At 38.1% G+C, this 20,937-nt stretch overlaps 1 protein-coding gene across 1 annotated transcript in view; it reads right to left on the reverse strand.

Annotated features, from left to right (window-relative positions):
* Positions 1-20,937, reverse strand: part of AOX1 (aldehyde oxidase 1) — a 56,515-nt gene that overhangs the window by 33,737 nt on the left and 1,841 nt on the right. The window contains exons 4-16 of the mRNA XM_070737629.1: positions 19,833-19,959; positions 18,504-18,565; positions 17,981-18,082; positions 12,474-12,554; positions 10,833-10,977; positions 9,908-10,000; positions 8,075-8,226; positions 7,059-7,152; positions 5,949-6,058; positions 5,077-5,261; positions 2,930-3,092; positions 1,575-1,670; positions 713-882 (exon numbers count right to left, since the gene is read on the reverse strand). Of these exons, the coding sequence (XP_070593730.1) occupies positions 713-882; positions 1,575-1,670; positions 2,930-3,092; positions 5,077-5,261; positions 5,949-6,058; positions 7,059-7,152; positions 8,075-8,226; positions 9,908-10,000; positions 10,833-10,977; positions 12,474-12,554; positions 17,981-18,082; positions 18,504-18,565; positions 19,833-19,959 (1,580 nt within the window). The remainder of the gene's footprint in view (positions 1-712; positions 883-1,574; positions 1,671-2,929; positions 3,093-5,076; positions 5,262-5,948; positions 6,059-7,058; positions 7,153-8,074; positions 8,227-9,907; positions 10,001-10,832; positions 10,978-12,473; positions 12,555-17,980; positions 18,083-18,503; positions 18,566-19,832; positions 19,960-20,937) is intronic.

A 20,937-nucleotide genomic window follows, 5' to 3' on the forward strand; every position in this document is an offset into this window, starting at 1 on the left:
AAATAATAAGTTAAAATGCAGTATATGCTAAAATTGAGTAGTAAAACATGAGAATATAACTTGTGCAAAGGATTATATTAAACAAATCTAAGATACTGATATAAAATATTCTTAAGTGAGTTCATCTCCTTTGCATGCCACCCCAATATGTTCTATAAAACGTTTTCTCATCTGAACAGCCCTGACTATAAACTTAGCGGTTCTAGAAACTACATATATGTTTGTACCCTGAAGAAATATTACAAAATTTCCAAACATTGCTTAAATTTCAAATATGCAATGTTTGGAAATTTTGTAATATTTCTTTTTTCTGTTTTGTTTTTTAATTGTTTCTTGTATTTTTTTTATTCCTTCTTTTTCTTTTTGTGTATATCATTTTGTAAAACTAATTATGAAATAAAATAAACAGATATTGGAAGTAGTAGGAAAAAGACAAAGAAACCTGTAAAAATTAAGAATGGAATGGATTTCTTGTGAGATGGATATGGTGAACAAGAAAATCCAGCACCTGCAAATTGTATTCTACTCTTATTTTAAAGAATTGGATTCTGGTCATTCCTCTTTTCACTTACTTTTTTAATTATAACCTTCACTCTTGACCCTGATCACAGATAAACTTAAAACATTTAAATAGACTTAAAGTGTGTTCTGAACCTATGGAAATATGGCCACATATATACAATTCTCATGCCTCTTCTTTCATGTTACTTACAGAATTTTGGCATGGGCCCGTGTGCTGGTTACCACTGCCATGTAGAGTTGGCCTTCTGCCGGTTCCATATCATCAACATAGATAGCTTCACCAGTGGCATGCTTAATACCAGACTCATGCTTGATGGGACGTCCCACAGGGTCTTGAGGAGGTTGTTGAGGATCTACATCCTGTCACATAATAGGGAGTCATTGAAATTATTGAAAAATGGCATTTATAAACCCCTTTCTATTTTTCCTCAGTAAAAGGTTACATTTCTATTTATTTTAGAGTTCTTTATTCTTTGTGAACCAATAATCCACATGTAAACTAATGAGAACTTAATTGCATTGTCATAAAATGGCTTGAACATGGTTAGTCGCAATAGCCACATATACTAGAACCTGCAACGACTGGGCTGTAGGTTCACTCCATTTTCTCTTCTAAGAATATCTCTGGGATCTGTGTGGGCCTGAGAAGCATTGTTGCAAATGTAGATTACAATTTGGACTGCACTTTGTTTTGCAATATTTTCACATCCCATTCATTTTTTTGAAAACAGAAATATTTTTTCAAAATAAAGCTTAAGTAAAGCAGATAATTTGATAGGCATCAATGTATGCGTTGGAAGAACCATTGTCACTTTCAAGGAACTCATTGGGCACCTGCATCATATATTGTCTGACTATTATGTACATAACTTGGAAAATATTGCCAGTAATAGCAGAAAGTCCAGATTTCTATAACAAGAGTGAAATGCCATCACTTTCCCATTTTTGTAGAATTATTTTTATTATCTGGTTGGGATATTTGTGGGACTACAGTATTTAGAAAAACGTATTTTATAATCTACACATAACTTTTTTCAAAACTGACCACTGACCTGGTATACTTGCATGCCCTTTGGTGCTGGTGTATCACAGAATTCACTTAAAGCACTCATGTAGTCCTTTGGTAAATTAGGATACTTGTATGGAAACTGTAGGAAATTAGGAATTCATTTATTATGAACTTATACCAATATTTCAAAACTGATTTTGCTAGAAGGAAATCTAAAGTCAAAAGAGTACTGTTATATTCATTGTAACATTAACAATCATTTAGCATTATGAGAATCAACTTACTTTATCTTTTCTAGCTTCACAAATTGGCTTTTATTTGTAGTAGAGAGGTGAGAAGAACATTGGAAGTGTCCTATTTATATTTTAGATTCAACAAAATTTACTGTTAATCAAGTTTAAATTATAAACTGGAAGGAGTTGATACAACCCCATATCATAAAGTATGATGTGAAATTAGCTTGTATCCCAAGTTCAAATTAACCATAAGCTGTTTAGAATCAGACAATAATGCAAAATCAAAACAGCTTCCTGCAGAATATTATGATTTTCAATTACAGGAGTGGCATTTTAGACTTTGGAAACTGCATTGGCAAAAAAAATGCAACTAAAATCTAACAATCAAATTTTAGTTTATTCTAATTTAATTCTATTCAATTAACCACGTTAGCAAAATATTTCCTAATAGATTACTTTTTAATATATGGATATGTTTTAGAGTAGAAAACTGGACAGATATATATATTTGTGATAGTCTAGGCTTATTCTTATAACTACAATATGGTGTTTACATGTGATGTCAACATATGTGCAAGCATGGTAAATAATTACTATCAGAAAGCATAGCCTCTGCTGAGACATAAGTCTAATTTACACAGCTGTTCTTGGTGTAAGCTTCCTAGGGCTACCATACCTGAGCTGTTCAAATTCAGACAATGGCTAGATGGCAGTAGAGTTACAATTTTTTATGTTCCCCTTGTAGTTCAAAACTTTTCTGTGTAAATTTTACTGCTGAAGTTAAATCTTTATTGGTTACGTTTCTATTCTCAACCACTACGAGTGTCTATATCATCAAATTGCTGATACTGCTTTCCTACCATACAGAAAATGCTGTTTTATCAAATTATTGATGCATGTTTATATTCGATAAACATTGATTATTTTGTGAAGAAGAAGCTAAACATTTTAATAGTTAATGTAGACAGGCCCATTTGATTTTAAATTTACAACCAGAAAGTCTGGTGGAAAAGATGGCAGTCTACCACACTCCTTTTACTGAGCTTGCTCGTCAGGGAAAATGTGAGCAGTCAGACCCAGGCCACCAGCAATCAACACAGAGTAATTTTATCATCCAAATAGCTCTGGAAAAATTTGGGTATACAGAAAGTCTATTATTTACCATGTTTTTTAAATCATGTAGTACTTTCAGATAGAACCGGAAGAAGAAACTGATGAGCATAGTGCGCCTGTATTCTACTTTTCCACCAGGTGCTGAGGGAGAGAGTGTGATTTCTTCAAGAATTAACTGGCAAGCTTCAGTCAGCATCTCTTCATTCCAATTTCTGGGAGGGGAAAGTCATAAATCAAGCATACTTGGATGATCAAGGTGCAGAAGTAAAAATTTGGACGAGCAGTGATAAGCCCCTCCAAATACAGCTAGTCCTCAACTTACAACAGTTTGTTTAATGACTGTTCAAAGTTACAACTGCACTGAAAAAAGGGACATTTTCCACACTGATGACCATTGTAGTATCCTCATGCTGATTTGATAAAAAAAATTCAGATCCTTGGCAATTTATGATGGTTGCAATCAGTGTTCCCTCTAATTGTTTTGGGGGGTGGGCGGAAAAGTATAGTGTCTGAGCGGCAGTCCCTTTGGGACTGGGCGGCACAGAAAAATAAATAAATAAATAAATAAATAAATAAATAAACAAACAAACAAACAAACAAACAAAAAACCCAAAATACTGTACCGTGTGTCTATAACAGTGAACTCATAATAGGGCAACTCTATCAATATCAAAATGCCACTTAAATAGTTGAGCTAGTTTCAAATTTCAGATTTTGATTTTCTTTCTCTCTTCCTTACTCCATTCTTTTTCTTTCTCTTTTCCTTCCTCTCTTTTTTCTATCTGTTTCTCTTTCTTCCTCTCTTCCTCTCTCTCTCCTTCCCTCTCACTCTTTCCCTCTCGGCTTCTGGGCAGGTTTGAAAAACTCTGAGTTGATGATGATTTTTAAGTGAGCGATTGCTCACTGCTCAGCTTAGAGGGAACTATGGTTGCAATGTCCCAGGGTCATCATGTGATCACCTTTTGTGACCTTTTGACAAGCAAAGTCAAGGGGGAAGACAGATTCACTTAACAACTGTGTTTCTAACTTGGCTGCAGTGATTCGCTTAACAAATGTGGCAAAAAAGGTCAAGACCCTTGGGGAAGGTCCACTTAATAAATATCTCACTTAACCACAAAAATCTTGGGCTCAATTCGGCTCAGTGGTCATAAGTTGATGACTACCTGTACAATCATGCACTGCAACATCACTGCTTATAGTTATCAATATTTCATTTAAAAAAACTTTCTCAGCAAGCAGATGCACCTTGCAGTGTGGATTCATAGAAAAGTGGAATTTCTCATTTCTCTTAATTCAGATCATCAAGAATATTTCAAAGAAGTAATTTTCTAAATATTCAGAATGTATTTTGAAAAAGAAATAATTGAACTTTTTTTTAAAAAAATGAAGTATTCATAATACAACTTGTAGACCAACATATTATATAGGTAGTCCTCAACTTATAACCACAATTGAGCCAAAAATTTCAATTGCTAAGTAAGATGGTTATGTGAGTTTTTTTACATTTTACATTTTACAACCTTTTTGCCACAGTTATTAAGCAAATCATGGCAGTTGCTAAGTGAATCTGGCTTCTCCCATAGAAAAGGTTAGAAATAGCAATAAATAAATAAAAATTAAATTAAATTAAATTAAATTAAGTTAAGTTAAGTTAAGTTAAGTTAAGTTAAGTTAAATTAAATTAAATTAAATTAAATTAAATTAAATTAAATTAAATTAAATTAAATTAAATTAAATTAAATTAAATTAAATTAAATTAAATTAAATTAAATTATACATGCCAGGTGTCAAGTGCCTGAATTTTTATGATACGATCTTGGGGATGCTGCAATAACTTTAAGTAATAAAACCAGTCATAAATCTCTTTTTTCAGTGCTGCTGTAATTTTGAACAGTCACTAAACAAATATTGTAAGCTGAGGATTACCTGTAATCATCTAACATTGCAGAAATTATTGGATGTTCAAATTTACTCCTTTCCTGAATCTTCTTAAATATGTCCAAAAAATTGAAGGACCCTTGGGAGGACCTGAGGGCAACCTATAGAGAGTTCAGAAGGAAAAAAACAAGGGCCCATCCCACTGGAGAAGGAACATTTAGTTTTTCATGATATTAGATGGTGCTTAACCATAATTTCATTAACCCTATGTTTTCTGAGTCATCTGTGTAAATAGTAAATAGTATCATTGACTTATACCTTCCAATGAGCTTCTGGCAGGAATTCCTTGCACTCACTGTTGTACAGTCAATGCCTCCATATAAAATAGTTAGGTCCTGAATGACATCTGTGCCTGATTGGAAAAGGACTTTCATTGCAGAATTTGTCACCGAGAGTGCATTTCTTTTACGATCTGCCTGTCGGAAGGCTGATATAAATTCATTCTGGCAGAAGAAAGAAAGAGAAACCTGACTGTTTCTTTTACATACTGAAATGCCCTCCATTCCTTAGTTCACATGTGAAAAAAAATGCTTATCCTGAAAAATCTGCTTATAAAGGAAACAGCAATATGTCACATTATCCATGCTTTTATTTTTTTGGGAATATATTTTTTATTGTTTTTTTAAAAAGACAAACAAAAACAAATAACATTAAACACCCAAGGAGCTACCATTGCTCCGCTTGTCATAGAAGTCTAACTAATACAAAAAATGAAAACCTAACTGTGGTCAGATCAATACAGAAATATCACACGTATACCTTACATACTTGTTAAATTTAACTCTATATTCTTATGTTAATTAAATTTCTTTATCTATAAAATACTTATTCAAAAAATAGAATATAGTAAATAACACATCTAACTTTATCATACTATGAACAAAAAGAAAAAAAATCTATGTTTATGTTATTTTTAAACTGTATCCACCCATCATCCATGCTTTTAAAGAAGGAAATGTCACCAAGACATTGAACCAAACTAATAATATTATAGTCCTATGAATAATGTTAGTTTAACTCACCTAACCCCCATCCCACCCCTCCAGAATTTCCTCTCCATCCAAACCTTGCAGTTTTAACCTTGCACTTTGAATAATGGGAGGGACAGTTTTCTAAAATATTTGACTTACTTCCTTTGAGAATGGAATGAAAACAGAGACAATGACTTCATTTTCCAAAAGGTCTGCTTGAGGCATTCGTTCAAGGAATTCGTCATTTAGGGGAATCTCCCGTGTACCCTCTGATAGAAGAAGTAACAATTTTTAGAGAAAGTGCTCTGTCAGACACATGAAAGAGAAAAAATACTGATATGCCCAAGAAGAGAAGCATTCTATTATTTTGAATAATTCTTCACATTTCTATGACTGCAATGAATAATTCTATTGTTTCCAAATTTGTTGGCCGCAATCTCTGATTCCCACTGACACTGTACCCAGAGTTCTGTAAGATTCAATCTATTGTATATGCCTGCAGGAATGGAGATTGTTTGGGCAAAATTTCTTCATTTATTATTTAACCATGTGTTCTGCAGTTTGGCCGTTGTCCTACATTTTATCCAACTAGTGAAAAGAATATCACATCAATTGACATGAAGAGAAGAGGTTTAAATGTAAAATACATTTCTTAAGTGCAAAGTCTCCCCTTCCCTTCCCTTCCCTCCACTTCACTGTTTAGGAATTGCTCTTATTTGCAGCATCCAGAAAGGACAGATCAATTAATAGCAACAGCATTTAGCAATAACATTTAAACTTATATACTGCTTCACAGTGCATTTACAGCTCACTCTAAGCGGTTTACAGAATCAGCCTATTGCCCCCAACAATCTGGATCCTCATTTTATCCACCTCAGAAGGATGGAAGGCTGAGTCAACCTTGAGCCGGTGGTGAGATTTGAACTGCTGCACTGCAGCTAGCAGTTAGCTGAAGTAGTCTGCAGTGCTGCACTCGAATCACTGCGCCACCATGTACATTAAACATGCTTTAATTTATTTCTAGCATTTAAAATGTGAGAAGTCACTAGAAACACTTATAATATTTATAATTGTAATATTTCCCCATAATCCTATGGAAATATACAAGCCTTCCCATATATATCAAGTGCCCTTTAATTGTGCTGGGACTACAATTGAAGAATTCACAGCTACTATGGATGTTGGCTCAATACAGATGGGGTACACAAGATTAGGAAGTCTAGTTCGCACACCACATAAATATAAAATATCAGGATGTTTTGCATTTACTTTCTGATGCCAGATAGAGAATAGCTTTCCCAGCTGCCAGGACAGGGTTCAAATCCCAGGTGGATCCTCTGCTTACAATGTGTCCTCCTAAAGACTAAGAAATAAGACTTATTTGCTTCTTGTCCACATCTCTATACATATTTGAAATACAATGATCAAAAAGTAGAGGTCTTTTTTTAATTCATAGAGAATCAAGTTAGTGGAAAAAACCTTGTCCAATAATAACAGCAATTGTAGTCTTGTTCAATAATAATAGCAATTTTCAAATGTTGGCAGTAAAATCTTGTACATCTGTATTCAGAAGTCAACCCATTGAATTTAGAGAGATCTGTTAATGTAAATGTCTCCTAAATTATAGCTGAAAATCACAGTAACATATTCAATAAAAGTACCTCATCACAACTCTCTATCTATTATTTTTATTCATACTGTAACTTTTCCCATTATTTTTATTTAAGCAAATGCTTTGTAACATTCTCTTATATAGTGATAATTTAATAGGCAAAGCTGCTGGGGGGATGTTATGAAAAATGTGATAATGGATTTTTCACTCTTTACATATTTCCATATAATGTTGCAAAGCAAGAACAAAAGGGCAGAAATTATATTGTGATGTCACAATGCACATTTTTATAATTATTACAGTCTCCCATGAATACTAAGTTGGCTTGCATAGCTTGCCAATCAATGAATAACTCAAAAATTCTTCTTTAACTCCTAAAAGAAAAGACCTGCAAAAACAATACCATTAGAATCTCAACTGGGGTTTCTTGGTTGGGACTAATAGTGGACTTGTAAATCTCTAAGCTAGATATCAAGCTAGATATCAAGCAACATGTGCATTGAACTTTTCTGCTAGTGGATTTTTCTCCATAGGCTGTGGAAGAAAAATATTGCATAGATATTCCTCTTCTCACAATTGGTAAGAAGATTGTGGAATAGCTTGCATAGACATGTGGAGCTAAAGAGTTGAAGTGACATGCATATTGAAAATGAAAATTATGTAGAAAACACACAGCCAGACTTCTGATCTGTTCCCCAGCCAGAGTCCTCAGTTGCTTCAAAAGGGTACAGTAAATCTTGGTCTTCTCTGTTGGGAGCTCTGAGACAATGCTTAATAGGAAGTCTCTCAAGTGGGCAAAGCGGGTGGCTGCTCCTATTAGTATGCCTGAAATCAAAGAATATTCAAAGAACATGATTACTAGGAAGATTAGAAACAATGACAATAACAATCCACAGTGTCAACTGAAATAAATAGACGACAGATAGGCAGACAGACAGACAAATTTGCAGATTTGCAATCTCAGCTCATAGTTATTTTATTTTTATTTATTTATTGTTTAATTGGATTTGTATGCCGCCCCTCTCCGAGGATATTTGTGTGCTGCCATCATTGCATTGGATGTGATGTGATGTGCAGCCTTTATAATGGAATAACAAGTAATTCCATTACTTGGAATATGAGAAAGAACGAATATGAGAAAACATGATGTTTATATTGGCATACAGCTATTCATATTGGGCCAGGCTGGGCATGCCTTGTCCACAGCAGAGGAAAAAGAAGGCAAGGGTCAGTTAGGGGTGGCAGGCCACTGGAGCGCATAGAACAGTGATGGCGAACCTATGGCATGAGTGTCAGAGGTGGCACGCAGAGCCATACCTGCTGGCACACAAACTGTTTCCCTAGCTCAGCTCCAACGTGCATGTGTGTGCCAGCCAGCTCTCCGAGGGCATTTTTGGCTTCCAGAGACCCTCCAGGAGGATGGGGGAGAGCGTTTGTACCCTCACCCAGCTCCAGAGAAGTCCTTGGAGCCTGGAGAGGGTGCAACACGAGCCTACTGGGCCCATTAGAAGCTGGGAAACAGGCCATTTCTAGCCTCAGCATCTGGGGTGTGTGTGAGAGATGCTGTTTTTTCCCTCCCCAGGCATTGAATTATGGGTGTGGGCACTCGTGCATGCGCGATAGAACACGCCCACACTTTTTTGGGACCCAAGGGAAAAAAGATTCGCCATCACAGGTATAGAATATCAGGGGTATTGGAGGCTTTGTGCTGCAGCGCTGGAGTAGCTGTGGTAGCTGACCATGGGGTGAGACTTGAGGTTGCACTCCTCAGCAGTGCCAGGAACACTGTAGCAGAAGTAATGGCCAGGGGATGATAGCAGCCAGCTAAAACTGCAGAAGGCAGAAGACCTGCAGGTCTTCACTTCAGACCCAGCACTGCTACCACCACTACTAAGGAGTGCCACTCTGCAGGAATGGGTGATGGGTGAATACAGGCAGGTGGGGGAATTGAAACACCCCTATGGTCCTAAGTGCAAGTGGGCAGCTAAGCACCGGAATTTTGATCAAGTGACTACAGGAGAATTTTAATAACTGTAACTGTGAGGACCAGGCCATTCATTCAACAGCACCATAACTTTGAATGGCCACTGAATGAACAGACATTAAGCAAAGACACATAATTAACCAAAGACGCCTGTACATTATAAACCTTTATTTGAAAACTTTCTGCAGTTCTTTGCCATGGAGCTCGCTGATTATTGCAGTTTCTGCATGCTAGACACTGTTTAACAATTTAGCATTTAACAATCGTTCCTAATTACAATGGTGATGAAAAGGTAACATAATTGATCTTCACATTTACAACATTTGCCGATTTGTAAAGTTGAAGAAAGCTGAAGTAATACTATAAGCATTGTCATGGTTTCACATAGTGACCACCTTACTTAATTATCAAGTTGCCAGTTCTAGTGATGTCACTAAATGAGAACTACTTGTGAAAGTTATATTTTGTTGCATCTATATTCCATCACTTTTGCCTCTTATTTAAAATGGACATGAGACGTACCGTTCTCTTCAATGCTGATGGCATAGAGTTCTGGAACCCTTATAGGATGGAGGAAAAGGGGATAAAAAACATCCAGAAGTTTCCTATCAAGTCCTAATGGGGAGAAAATTAGAATCAGACACCAGAAAGAGAAGGCAAAACCAAAACCAGTCCATGCAAATGTTTACTGTGCAGAATAGCTGCCAGATGAATCTGGAATGAGTTCTAGAGTTCTAGAGACAACCAAAAGTACCATATAAACTTTTGAGAGAAAAGTAGTGAGCATGTTGTAAATACATGAAAAACCTGAAGCCATTCAGGGTGTTCTTTTGTACTGCTGAGCTTGAAAACACAACTGCCACCATCATGGCTATTTCTAACCCCACAGAGCCAAAGGTGGGTTTCCTCACTTCCGACAATTCATTCATTCATTCATGTCAAGTACATATTGGTAGTATACAAAGATATAACAATGTTTATATACATGATACTAGTGAGATAGAGACATTAGGACTGGGGACGGAAGGCATGCTGGTGCACTTATGCACGCCCCTTATTGACCTCTTAGGAATCGGGAGACGTCAACAGTGGATAGCCTAAGGGTAAAGTTTTGGGGGTTAGGTGATGATACCACAGAGTCAGGTAGTGAGTTCCAAGCATGAACTACTCGGTTACTAAAGTCGTATTTCCTGCAGTCGAGTTTGGAGCGGTTTACTTTAAGGTTGTATCTGTTGTGTGCTCATGTATTGTTGTGGTTGAAGCTGAAGTAGTCATTGACAGGAAGTATGTTGTAGCAAATGATTTTATGGGCTATGCTTAGATTGTATTTAACGTGACCTAGTTCTAAGTTTTCTAAACCTAGGATCGTAAGTCTAGTTGCGTAGGGTATTCTGTTACAAGTGGAGGAGTGGAAGGCCAAGCGACATGTGGGGCTCAATCTACTTACCTACAGATGTATTTCCTATAACAAGAGGTGCTTGTGGATAGGTAGCCTTCAGCTGGAGAAGTTCTTTTAGAGATGAAGGAGAAATCCATGATGTCCTTTTCCCATTGAAAACCAGAGTTTTCCCCATGTTCTCTTCAGCCATTCTCTGCAAGGAAAGACAATACCGATTGAGACTCTACAGACACTTAGTGTTATTCAATTAGTGGCCTTTTATACATAGAAGAATCTCTTCCAGAGCATCTACTACTTCTGTGTCTCTTCTGCGGCTGTGACATATCCAAACAAGTTGCTGATTGATGGGTGTGGGTTTATAGGCCGAGAAGGACCAACTGCATGCATAATTCAGCTTAGTAGCATTCATCCATGTTCATGGTTCTTCCTGCAGGAGAGCCATATTTCTTTTTTCATGAACAGGGAACTCGTGTGCTATAAGCTACCCATGCAACTGTTTCAGGACAAGTGGCACTCTGTGTTGGAATTTCAGGTCAAAAGGGATTTAAATAATATCTGTGTAATCTTGGACATTTGTTACTTTCACTGACAGCTTGGTCATCATGTGAGCCCAAAGACTTTTTAGTTTCTAATAAAGGAGAATATTTGTAACTCAGGATTAAAATTGAAATGAAGGGATCCTTGGTGCTCTCTGAACTTAACTTGTTTTTTTTTTGCAGATGTTTCATTACCCAAACTAGGTAACATCATTAGTGTTAGTCAGATTAGCACCCATGATGTTACCTACAGTAGTTAAGGTAATGAAACATCTGCAAATAAACAAGAAAACTCAGAGAGCACCAAGGACCCTTCATTTTTTAGTTTCTGTTTGCATTCCATTAAAACTGCAGCTTTAGACTATGTTTTATTTTAAAAGATTAATAAAAGCCATTTAAACTTCTGCAGACGGGAAAGAGATTTAAAAATATAAACTGGTCATTTTTAATGTGCTCTTATGTGGCTGCTCAGTGACAAATATTTCCCTTTAAAAAAAAATATATTTTGGGGTTTCTTGTTTTTTAGACTTTTTAAATGTATTATTGTTATTTTAGATTCTAACTATTAGATTTGTCATTATATATTGTTTTTATCATTGCTGTAAGCCACCCCGAGTCTACGGAGAGGGGCGGCATACAAATCGAATAAATAATAATAATAATAATAATAATAATAATAATAATAATAATAATAATATTTTTTAAAAAACAAGGAAGTCAACTCTAAATGTCTTACCTGCTAACTCCTTCTGGTCTGTTCATAGTTAAAGGAAAAAAGATTGGGATAAATTCTGCATTGAAAGTTCTACAGATTTAAAATTGCTATTAGCAATTTAGTCACTAATGATTAAAACAACAAAACTTGGGAACATAGAGAAGGTAGTTGCCAAAAAGGATGCCATAAAAAAGGAAAAGGAAAGCACTGAATTGAGAGGAGGCAATTATAATCAGCAGAATGGGCCAGAATCAGAAAAAAAGGCTGCTGTACCATACCATGGAGTTCCACCTATAGCAGTGATGGTGAACCTTTTTCCCCCTTGGGTGCCAAAAGAACGTGTTTGCATGATATTGCGCATGCATGAGTGCCCACACCCATAATTCTTGTAAAAGATTGTAAAACTTTACAAACTGGATCGAAGGTTGAGCTCCTTACCATTAGTTCAGGAGGAAATATGTAATCCTGGGTTGGATCCTTGGGATAGTATTTTTCTGGCTTACATAGGCCTGAAAGGATCTAAAAGGAAATTATTATCATATCATACCACACTATGCCATACCATACCGTACCCCCATATCAAGATTAAAAGTGGATGTGTAATTTACAAGAGTGGTTATTGAATGTCATAATGGGATTTCCCAAAACATACTAAGCTACTTTAGTTGACTCACTTATATACCACTGTCCATTTCAGACCCTCCTTTGAATTCAGATGAATGCACAGGTCACATGTATGTATTGTTTACCTTACTGGTCATCTTACCAGAATAATGATGTTTTGCTATTTACTCATTAGACCCAGTAATTTCTTTAACACCAGGCCTGGAGCCTGGTTCCAGATTTCCCCCCGGGATACCATAGGAGCTACAGCAGAGCCATCCACGCAGTTCAGAAATACCACAGAAATGGAACTGCGCAGGTCAAGTAGAACTGTCAAGCGGCCAATGTATTTACTGGACTATATCACCTTGATTAATTCTTGATTGGTTAAGCCAGGAACCTAGGGGGAGGAGAGTTACGTACTGAGGTACGGTCTAAATTTACATGTAGCTTGCTGATTGGCCCAGATGCAAGCAGGAGTTTTGAATGGGTGTCAGAAGCTGGCCATCTTCCTGATGAAGTGGACAAGGCTATTGGAGCTGTGAGTTCCGCCACCTGTTTACTGGATCCGTGTCCCTCTTGGCTGGTTTCGGCCAGTCGAGGGGTGACACGGAGCTGGGTCCAGGAGATTGTCAACGCCTCCTTGGGGAGGGGGTCCTTTCCGCCACTTTATAAGGAGGCGGTTGTGCGCCCCCTCCTCAAGAAGCCTTCCCTGGACCCAGCTGTGCTTAATAACTACCGTCCAGTCTCCAACCTTCCCTTCATGGGGAAGGTTGTCAAGAAGGTGGTGGCACTTCAACTCCAGCGGTCCTTGGATGAAGCCGATTATCTAGGTCCTCAGCAGTCTGGATTCAGGCCCGGCTACAGCACGGAAACTGCTTTGGTCGCGTTGATGGATGATCTCTGGCGGGCCCAGGACAGGGGCTTGTCCTCTGTCCTGGTGCTCCTTGACCTCTCAGCGGCTTTTGATACCATCGACCATGGTATCCTTCTGCGCCAGCTGGAGGGGTTGGGAGTGGGAGGCACTGTTCTTCAGTGGTTCTCCTCCTACCTCTCCGGTCGGTCGCAGTCGGTGTTAGTGGGGGGTCAGAGGTCGACCCCGAGGTTTCTCCCTTGTGGGGTGCCTCAGGGGTCGGTCCTCTCCCCCCTGCTATTTAATATCTACATGAAACCGCTGGGTGAGATCATCCAAGGGCATGGGGTGAGGTATCATCAATATGCCGATGATACTCAGTTGTACATCTCCACCCCATGTCCAGTCAACGAAGCAGTGGAAGTGATGTGCCGGTGCCTGGAGGCTGTTGGGGCCTGGATGGGTGTCAACAAACTCAAACTCAACCCAGACAAGACGGAGTGGCTGTGGGTTTTGCCTCCCAAGGACAATTCTATCTGTCCGTCCATTACCCTCGGGGGGGGAATTATTGACCCCCTCAGAGAGGGTCCGCAACTTGGGCGTCCTCCTCAATCCACAGCTCACATTAGAAAAACACCTTTCAGCTGTGGTGAGGGGGGCGTTTGCCCAGGTTCGCCTGGTGCGCCAGTTGCGGCCCTATTTGGACCGGGAGTCATTGCTCGCAGTCACTCATGCCCTCATCACCTCGAGGCTCGACTACTGTAATGCTCTCTACATGGGGCTACCTTTGAAAAGTGTTCGGAAACTTCAGATCGTGCAGAATGCAGCTGCGAGAGCAATTATGGGCTTCTCCAAGTATGCACATATCACTCCAACACTCCTCAGTCTGCATTGGCTGCCGATCAGTTTCCGGTCACAATTCAAAGTGTTGGTTATGACCTATAAAGCCCTTCATGGCACCGGACCAGAATATCTTTGGGACCGCCTCCTGCCGCACGAATCCCAGCGACCAGTTAGGTCCCACAGAGTTGGCCTTCTCCGGGTCCCGTGGACTAAACAATGTCGTCTGGCGGGACCCAGGGGAAGAGCCTTCTCTGTGGGGGGCCCGACCCTCTGGAACCAGCTCCCCCCTGAGATTAGGATTGCCCCCACCCTCCCTGCCTTTCGTAAACTCCTTAAGACCCACCTTTGCCGTCAGGCATGGGGGAACTAAAACACCTCCCCCTTGCCCATATTGTTTTGTTGATTGTTTGACTGTGTGCCTGTTTTTTATATATACTGTTTTTTATGAGATTATTAATTTTAAATTGGAACTGGATGGGTGGGCATTGGATTTGGTATTGTGTACTGTACTGTTTTTTATTATTGTTGTGAGCCGCCCCGAGTTTGCGGAGAGGGGCGGCATATAAATCCAATAAACCTAACCTAACCCATCTCCAAAGCAAGCCTTAAAAGCGACTTGCCTGGAGCTGGCTGGCATTCTGCATTCACTACAGGTGAGATACAATAAAGCTTTTACTTGTTGCTCTGCCCCTGATCTACTTTTATTATGTGAAACTGACAAGGTTAAAGTTAATAAGTTTCCCTAGAGGGTAGAAATTGGATACAACAAATAAGAGCACTTGGGAACCATATGTACAATCTAACTTCCCCCAGGGTGAGATTATATTTTTGAAAGCCAGGCATAAAATCTTACCATCTGCATTGCTGCAAGGCAGATACTCTAAAATCCCATTAAATGAGCATACCTGTCCATATAGCAACAAAAAATCAAAACCATTTCACATACATTACTATAAAGATATTTATCTATGTACTAGGATGTATTGATATTATCCTTCCCATCTTCTCATCTTTCTCATCTTTCCTACTACCTTATCCTATTGGTATTTATGATATATCATTTATTATATCATGATTGATTATTGTAACTATGGCCTATGATATATGAGCTATCACTTTGTACACTGGGAATTTATGCACTGGAGACAAATTCCATGTGTGTCCCATCACGCTTGGCCAATAAAGAATTCTTTTCTACATTTTAATCTGTATAGGGTTATCTGATCTGCCTAAATTCTCCACCTACTATGTACATTTTCAGTAAGACCCGACTGTTTCTAAGTGAATCTTCTTCTATAAATTCCTGTACAGTAGTCAAATTCAATTTTGCCACAATGTAAATAAAGTCTATGTGATTAATTGCTTCTAAATCTATTTAACACATACTAGTATCTTGCTGTAGAGGTATGTGTGTGTGTGTGCGCACACACATATACACACAGTGTGTGTCTATGTATGCATGTATGTGTGTGTGTGTGTGTGTGTGTGTGTGTATGCTTCGGAGCCCTAAGCCCTATGGAGCCAGCCTGGGAGGCACGCGGGTGGAAGGCGGCCTTTTCTGCAGCGTCACCCTCCCCTCTTTGGATTGCCCTGTAAGGGCGGGACTCACCCTTTTCAGAAACAGGGCTGGCACATGTGCAACAGCCACGGGACATCCGCTTGCCCTTCCAGAGCGCTGCTGCTGGCCCTCTCAGCCTCTGCGTTTCCACCAATGGTCACCTGCCTACACACTGTCTGGCCTTGGCTGGAAACTGACCTCGGAAGGCAAGCGGGCATGAGGGATGACCAGGAAGGCTGCATGGAAGGCCATCAAGTATGGCAGGGCTGCGGGGATAGGAATAGGCTCCTTGACTGCCTTCCGTGTGACTTTCCACTTGCCTGTGTTTGCAAGTTAGCCACAGGGACAGCAGGAAGGCTGATGGAAGGCAGGAAAGCATGTCGGGGCTGCAGACCACAGGTAATGGTGTAGGGAAGGCAGACTGAGATGGTGGGAGAGGGCAGAGGCAGCTAGATAGGCCGCAACTTGGAAGGTTTATCCGGCAGTCAGGTCAAGGGCGCAGCGCTTCAAGCAGACAAGCTGCAGTGCAGAGACTGGGCGTGGCAGGGCAAGCAGGCAGCGATTGGGAGACTGGTTTGGGTGCGTGGCCAACCAGCTGTTGCTACTGGTTCAGCAAACCACTGGCTCCCACCGCTACCAGAGTGCATGAATTGATCCGAATGAGTAGTATTTCACCCCTGCTCTGATGGAAGTAGCTTATTGGGAATGGTGGCTATCTAAGCAAGGCCAGTGAGAGGTCTTTCTGTACTCCTCAGATCAGAATTTATTTTATTTTATTTATTTAATTGGATTGGTATGCCACCCCTCTCCAAGGACTCATTGTTAGAATTCAAAAACAATCCTGTACTGATAATGTTAGAGTTGTTTAATTATGGGTAGAAAATGTTCTCTGCCAACTTTTCTAAAGGAATTTAGAAAACAACATGTTTTCGCTTTACTCTCTTCAGAGTACATTAATCCTTTAAAAAAAACAAACAGCTTATAGCATGGAATCTTGCAGCCACACTCGATTTTCTTGTTCCAGATCAAATATCAGAGCCAATTATCACCTGGATATTTATGCATGTTTTAGGCAAAGATTTTCCTCTGCTGTATTGCTGAAAGAACTGGTAAACATTTTTTTTATTGCTATGAAACCACCACCCCCAGGACAGTTTAATTTAAACATCATTACCACCCTTGTCAAAACTTGTCTCGGCACAAAAAAGCTTTGAAGGGCAAAATGTTTAGACAATTTTTGGAAATTATTTCATTAAACTACTGAATTACAAAACTCATACACCATGCATCATTTACAACAGGTGAGATTTGACTTGATTAATGAAGCAAGGTAGTCTCCTATTCCCCTAAGAATTATATTATTAGATTTCATTTAAAATTAAATTACATTACTAAATATGGGCAGAAAATTACTATTGCAACTTTTGAAATAGCAATGCATGGATATGGAAGTATATCAACTCTTGATTCTAAGACTGTAATCTTATGCCTATTTATGTGAAAATAAACTTCACTGAACACTTCTGATTCAAAAGGGAAAGGATCAATCAAAGATTTGGCAATTTCTAATCATTTTTCATAGCAATCATGGGTAAGGCTATGAGAGGTGGCCTGCAAATGCAGATGACCAATAAATACCAGAATAGATGGAAAAAAACACATTTGGATATTATAACACAATCTCTGTGACTTATTTATGTCAGATATTAGGATGCAAATACAAAGAGCTGTGGACTAGTACAGATGCCAGTTATCAGCAGGATAAAATCTAGTAAGGTTAGTAAATGTCAAAACCTGAAAAGGAAAGGATATATTTTCTACTCCAAATAATAATGTTTACAGACATCTTGTACATGTTTAGAGTCTAATTCAAAATATAGTGTGATCACTAACATCTTTTTATGTTCCCTATTAATTAAGTAGTCTGTAATTAATATAGAGGTTCTTGCCACATATATATTACAAGCCATTTCCAAGGTAGAGGGTAATCTAGACATTCCTGTAAAATTGATATATACCAACCAAAATAAATCCTTGTATCATGAGCTCATTCATGAAAGCACAAAAATCATAAATACTATCGCATACCTTTCCTCTTCTTAATGATGGATCTTCTGCATAATTCTCTTTCTCTTTACTCTCCTCTTTTTCCATGCAACATTTTCCACTCCCTGCCAATGGGCAACATTCCTAAGAAAAGAATTTAGTTATTTTATTTTTATTTATTTATTTGTCAAGTAGTTTGTATAAATCTAACATAAGTAAAAAGTAATGATAAAAGAGGACAATAGGGCACAAGGACAGGGACGGTAGGCACAGTGGTGAGCCTACCATTGGACACCCCTTACAGACCTCTTAGAAGTGAGGAGTGGTCAACTGTAGGCAATCTACTGTAATTCATTCATAATTCATTCCATGATTACACTGGAAAGAAAGCTAGAGGTGGCTATTTATATTGTTTGAAATTATTTTATTGCTGTATATTTCTTTGTAGTCTTTACAAAACACAGTAATCATTTCTTCTATCCATTTTTGCAATAGAGCAGCATTTTCTTCCGTTAATGGGCACTTTCAGCAAAATCAATGCAGTGGTCATCCATTGTTTTCTTACCAAAGAAAAAACACTAAAGCTGTCAAGTATAGGTCTGTATCCAGTGCAACGGCACAAATTACCTGGAAGAAATGATCACACACAATACATTTATTTCAGCAATCAATATGCATTTTGTATCTTCCTTTTAATGCATGGGCATCACTTGGGCAGGTTAACAATAATTATAATCAACATAAACTCTACATAATTTACAAAAGAAACAGTTTTTACAAAAAAAACCCACCCTACATCATAAGAGCAAACCAAAGCAGGAAGAAATATCTTCAAATAAACTTTTATTCAGAGCATAGAAAGGATGCATCAGTTTTTCTTCCTAATACCCTGTTTTCCCCAAAATAAGGCATTTTATGATAATAAGTCCAATCGGGATTTTGAGTGCATGGCAATAAGGCCAAGTGCTTATTTCAGGGTTCAAAAAAATATAAGTCACAGTCTTATTTTCTGGGAAACACCATGGTTCTCTGGAAGCATGGCGTTGATCTCCATGGTAGAAGTGCTTCCCCTCTGGTCAAATCTTTGCTCCCTTCAACGAAATAAATCTGTAGATCAAGATTGTTTCCGTAAAATAACCAGAATGTTAAAGGATACATAAAGAAGGTAGTCTTAACCATAACTTTATCAAAATGTGATTACTTTATATATTTTAATTTATTAAATTAAATTATACATTAATTTGTGTATATTTTTGTGCCATTTGTACTTCAAAAATATTTCAAAATACCTAAGGCCAACTGAAGCCAAGACCTGGATAGAAAGTTCAGTCATTGGTTATTCCCACTTTATATTTTATATATTTTAATACAAGCGGAGATTAGAGAAGACAAATATTGGAGATATCTGGTAGCAGAACCGAGAAAGAACTGTTCAGAAGGCAAATACATAGATATATACAGGTAGTCCTCAACTTATGACCACAATCGAGCCCAAGATTTCTCCTGCTAGACAACGCAGTTGTTTAATAAATTTTGCCGCATGTTACAAACTTTCTTGCCACAATTAAATTAGTAACATGGTTGTGAATCTGGCTTCCCCATTGATTTTCCTTGTCAGAAGGTTGCAAAAGATGTTTAGGTGACCCCCGGACACTGCAAATGTCATAAATATGAGTAAATTGCCAAGTCTATGAATTTGGATCACATGACTATAGGGATACAATAACAATCATAAATGTGAAAAACTGGAATAAGTCACTGGTTTCAGTGCTTTGAACTAAACAAACTGTTATAAGTTGAGAAATATCTTAAAAATAGCCACTTCTTTTGGTAAATGTCTAAATTACTAACAAGCATGGAAAGAAAAATATTTTTTGGGAGAAAGGCAGCCTACCATCCAAAGATGCAACAATCTGCTCCATACTGGGTTCAGGATGATTTCTCAGGAGAGAATACATAGACATCACCATCCCAGGAGTACAGAAGCCACACTGAGAGCCAAAGCACTTTGCCAGCCTTTCCTGAAATCAAAATATCTAAATGTATGATCCACATGAAAACATTATCTCGTACATCTATTTATTACTATTTTTTCATAGCCTGGACATGAATTAACTGTTGCTGCAATAATTTATTAATGGAATGTTATTTTTATGGCTTTATTATTCAAACTCTATGTTATATTTACAGGATTTTTAAACAGATTTTTCTGCTGATGATTACAAAAAGGAATTAAGGATCAACTTTTACTTTTTAAAAAGAGAAAATGTTGTTTTATGTGCATCATATGACTAAGGCTACAGAAATTATCACAACTCTCTTTCTCCTCTACTGCATGAATCTTTATTAAAAGCTCCATCACAAGGGTTGATGCCCGTACAAATTTTCACCACACGCAGTAAAAACTCTATGCTACACTTGTTTTTCACCATCTTAAATTATAGCCTGTAGTGCAAGATTTAAGAAGTAACCTCCCTAATTGTTTTATCTCTGTATTACAAAGCTCCTACATGTCCACAGTTTTAATGCATGGCCAATGTCCAACATGACAATTTGCCATATTTTTACTGTCAAAATAAATGAAAATGTTTCTGAACATGGGGATCTCACCCTAAAGGACCCAATGGAAACAAAGATCAGACAAGTGCATTATCATTTCAAAATGCTACATAAAAAATTCAGGTATAACTTTTTAATGTATCTGTCATAAACCTGATCCTACATTGCATGGGGTTCTACGGGGTTAGAGAAGGGCTTCTCTTCTCTGGTAAATGTGGATCACAGCTAGAGCAGCAGATACCTTGGCACGTATATCAATGGAAAGGAAGGGATCTGTGATGCAACCACAACAGCCAGATAAGGAGAACAAAGCAAAAGAAATACTTTGTGGGATGGGAGCTAAGGAAGTTGGGAACAAAAAACTGTTAGGAGTTATTCTTCAACTCATATGATATGAACTAGGCTTGAGAAAAACTATTGCTTCAAATTCTTAACTCAGT

The sequence above is a fragment of the Erythrolamprus reginae genome, chromosome 1 (assembly GCF_031021105.1).
Source record: "Erythrolamprus reginae isolate rEryReg1 chromosome 1, rEryReg1.hap1, whole genome shotgun sequence".
NCBI classification, from domain to species: Eukaryota; Metazoa; Chordata; class Lepidosauria; order Squamata; family Dipsadidae; genus Erythrolamprus; species Erythrolamprus reginae.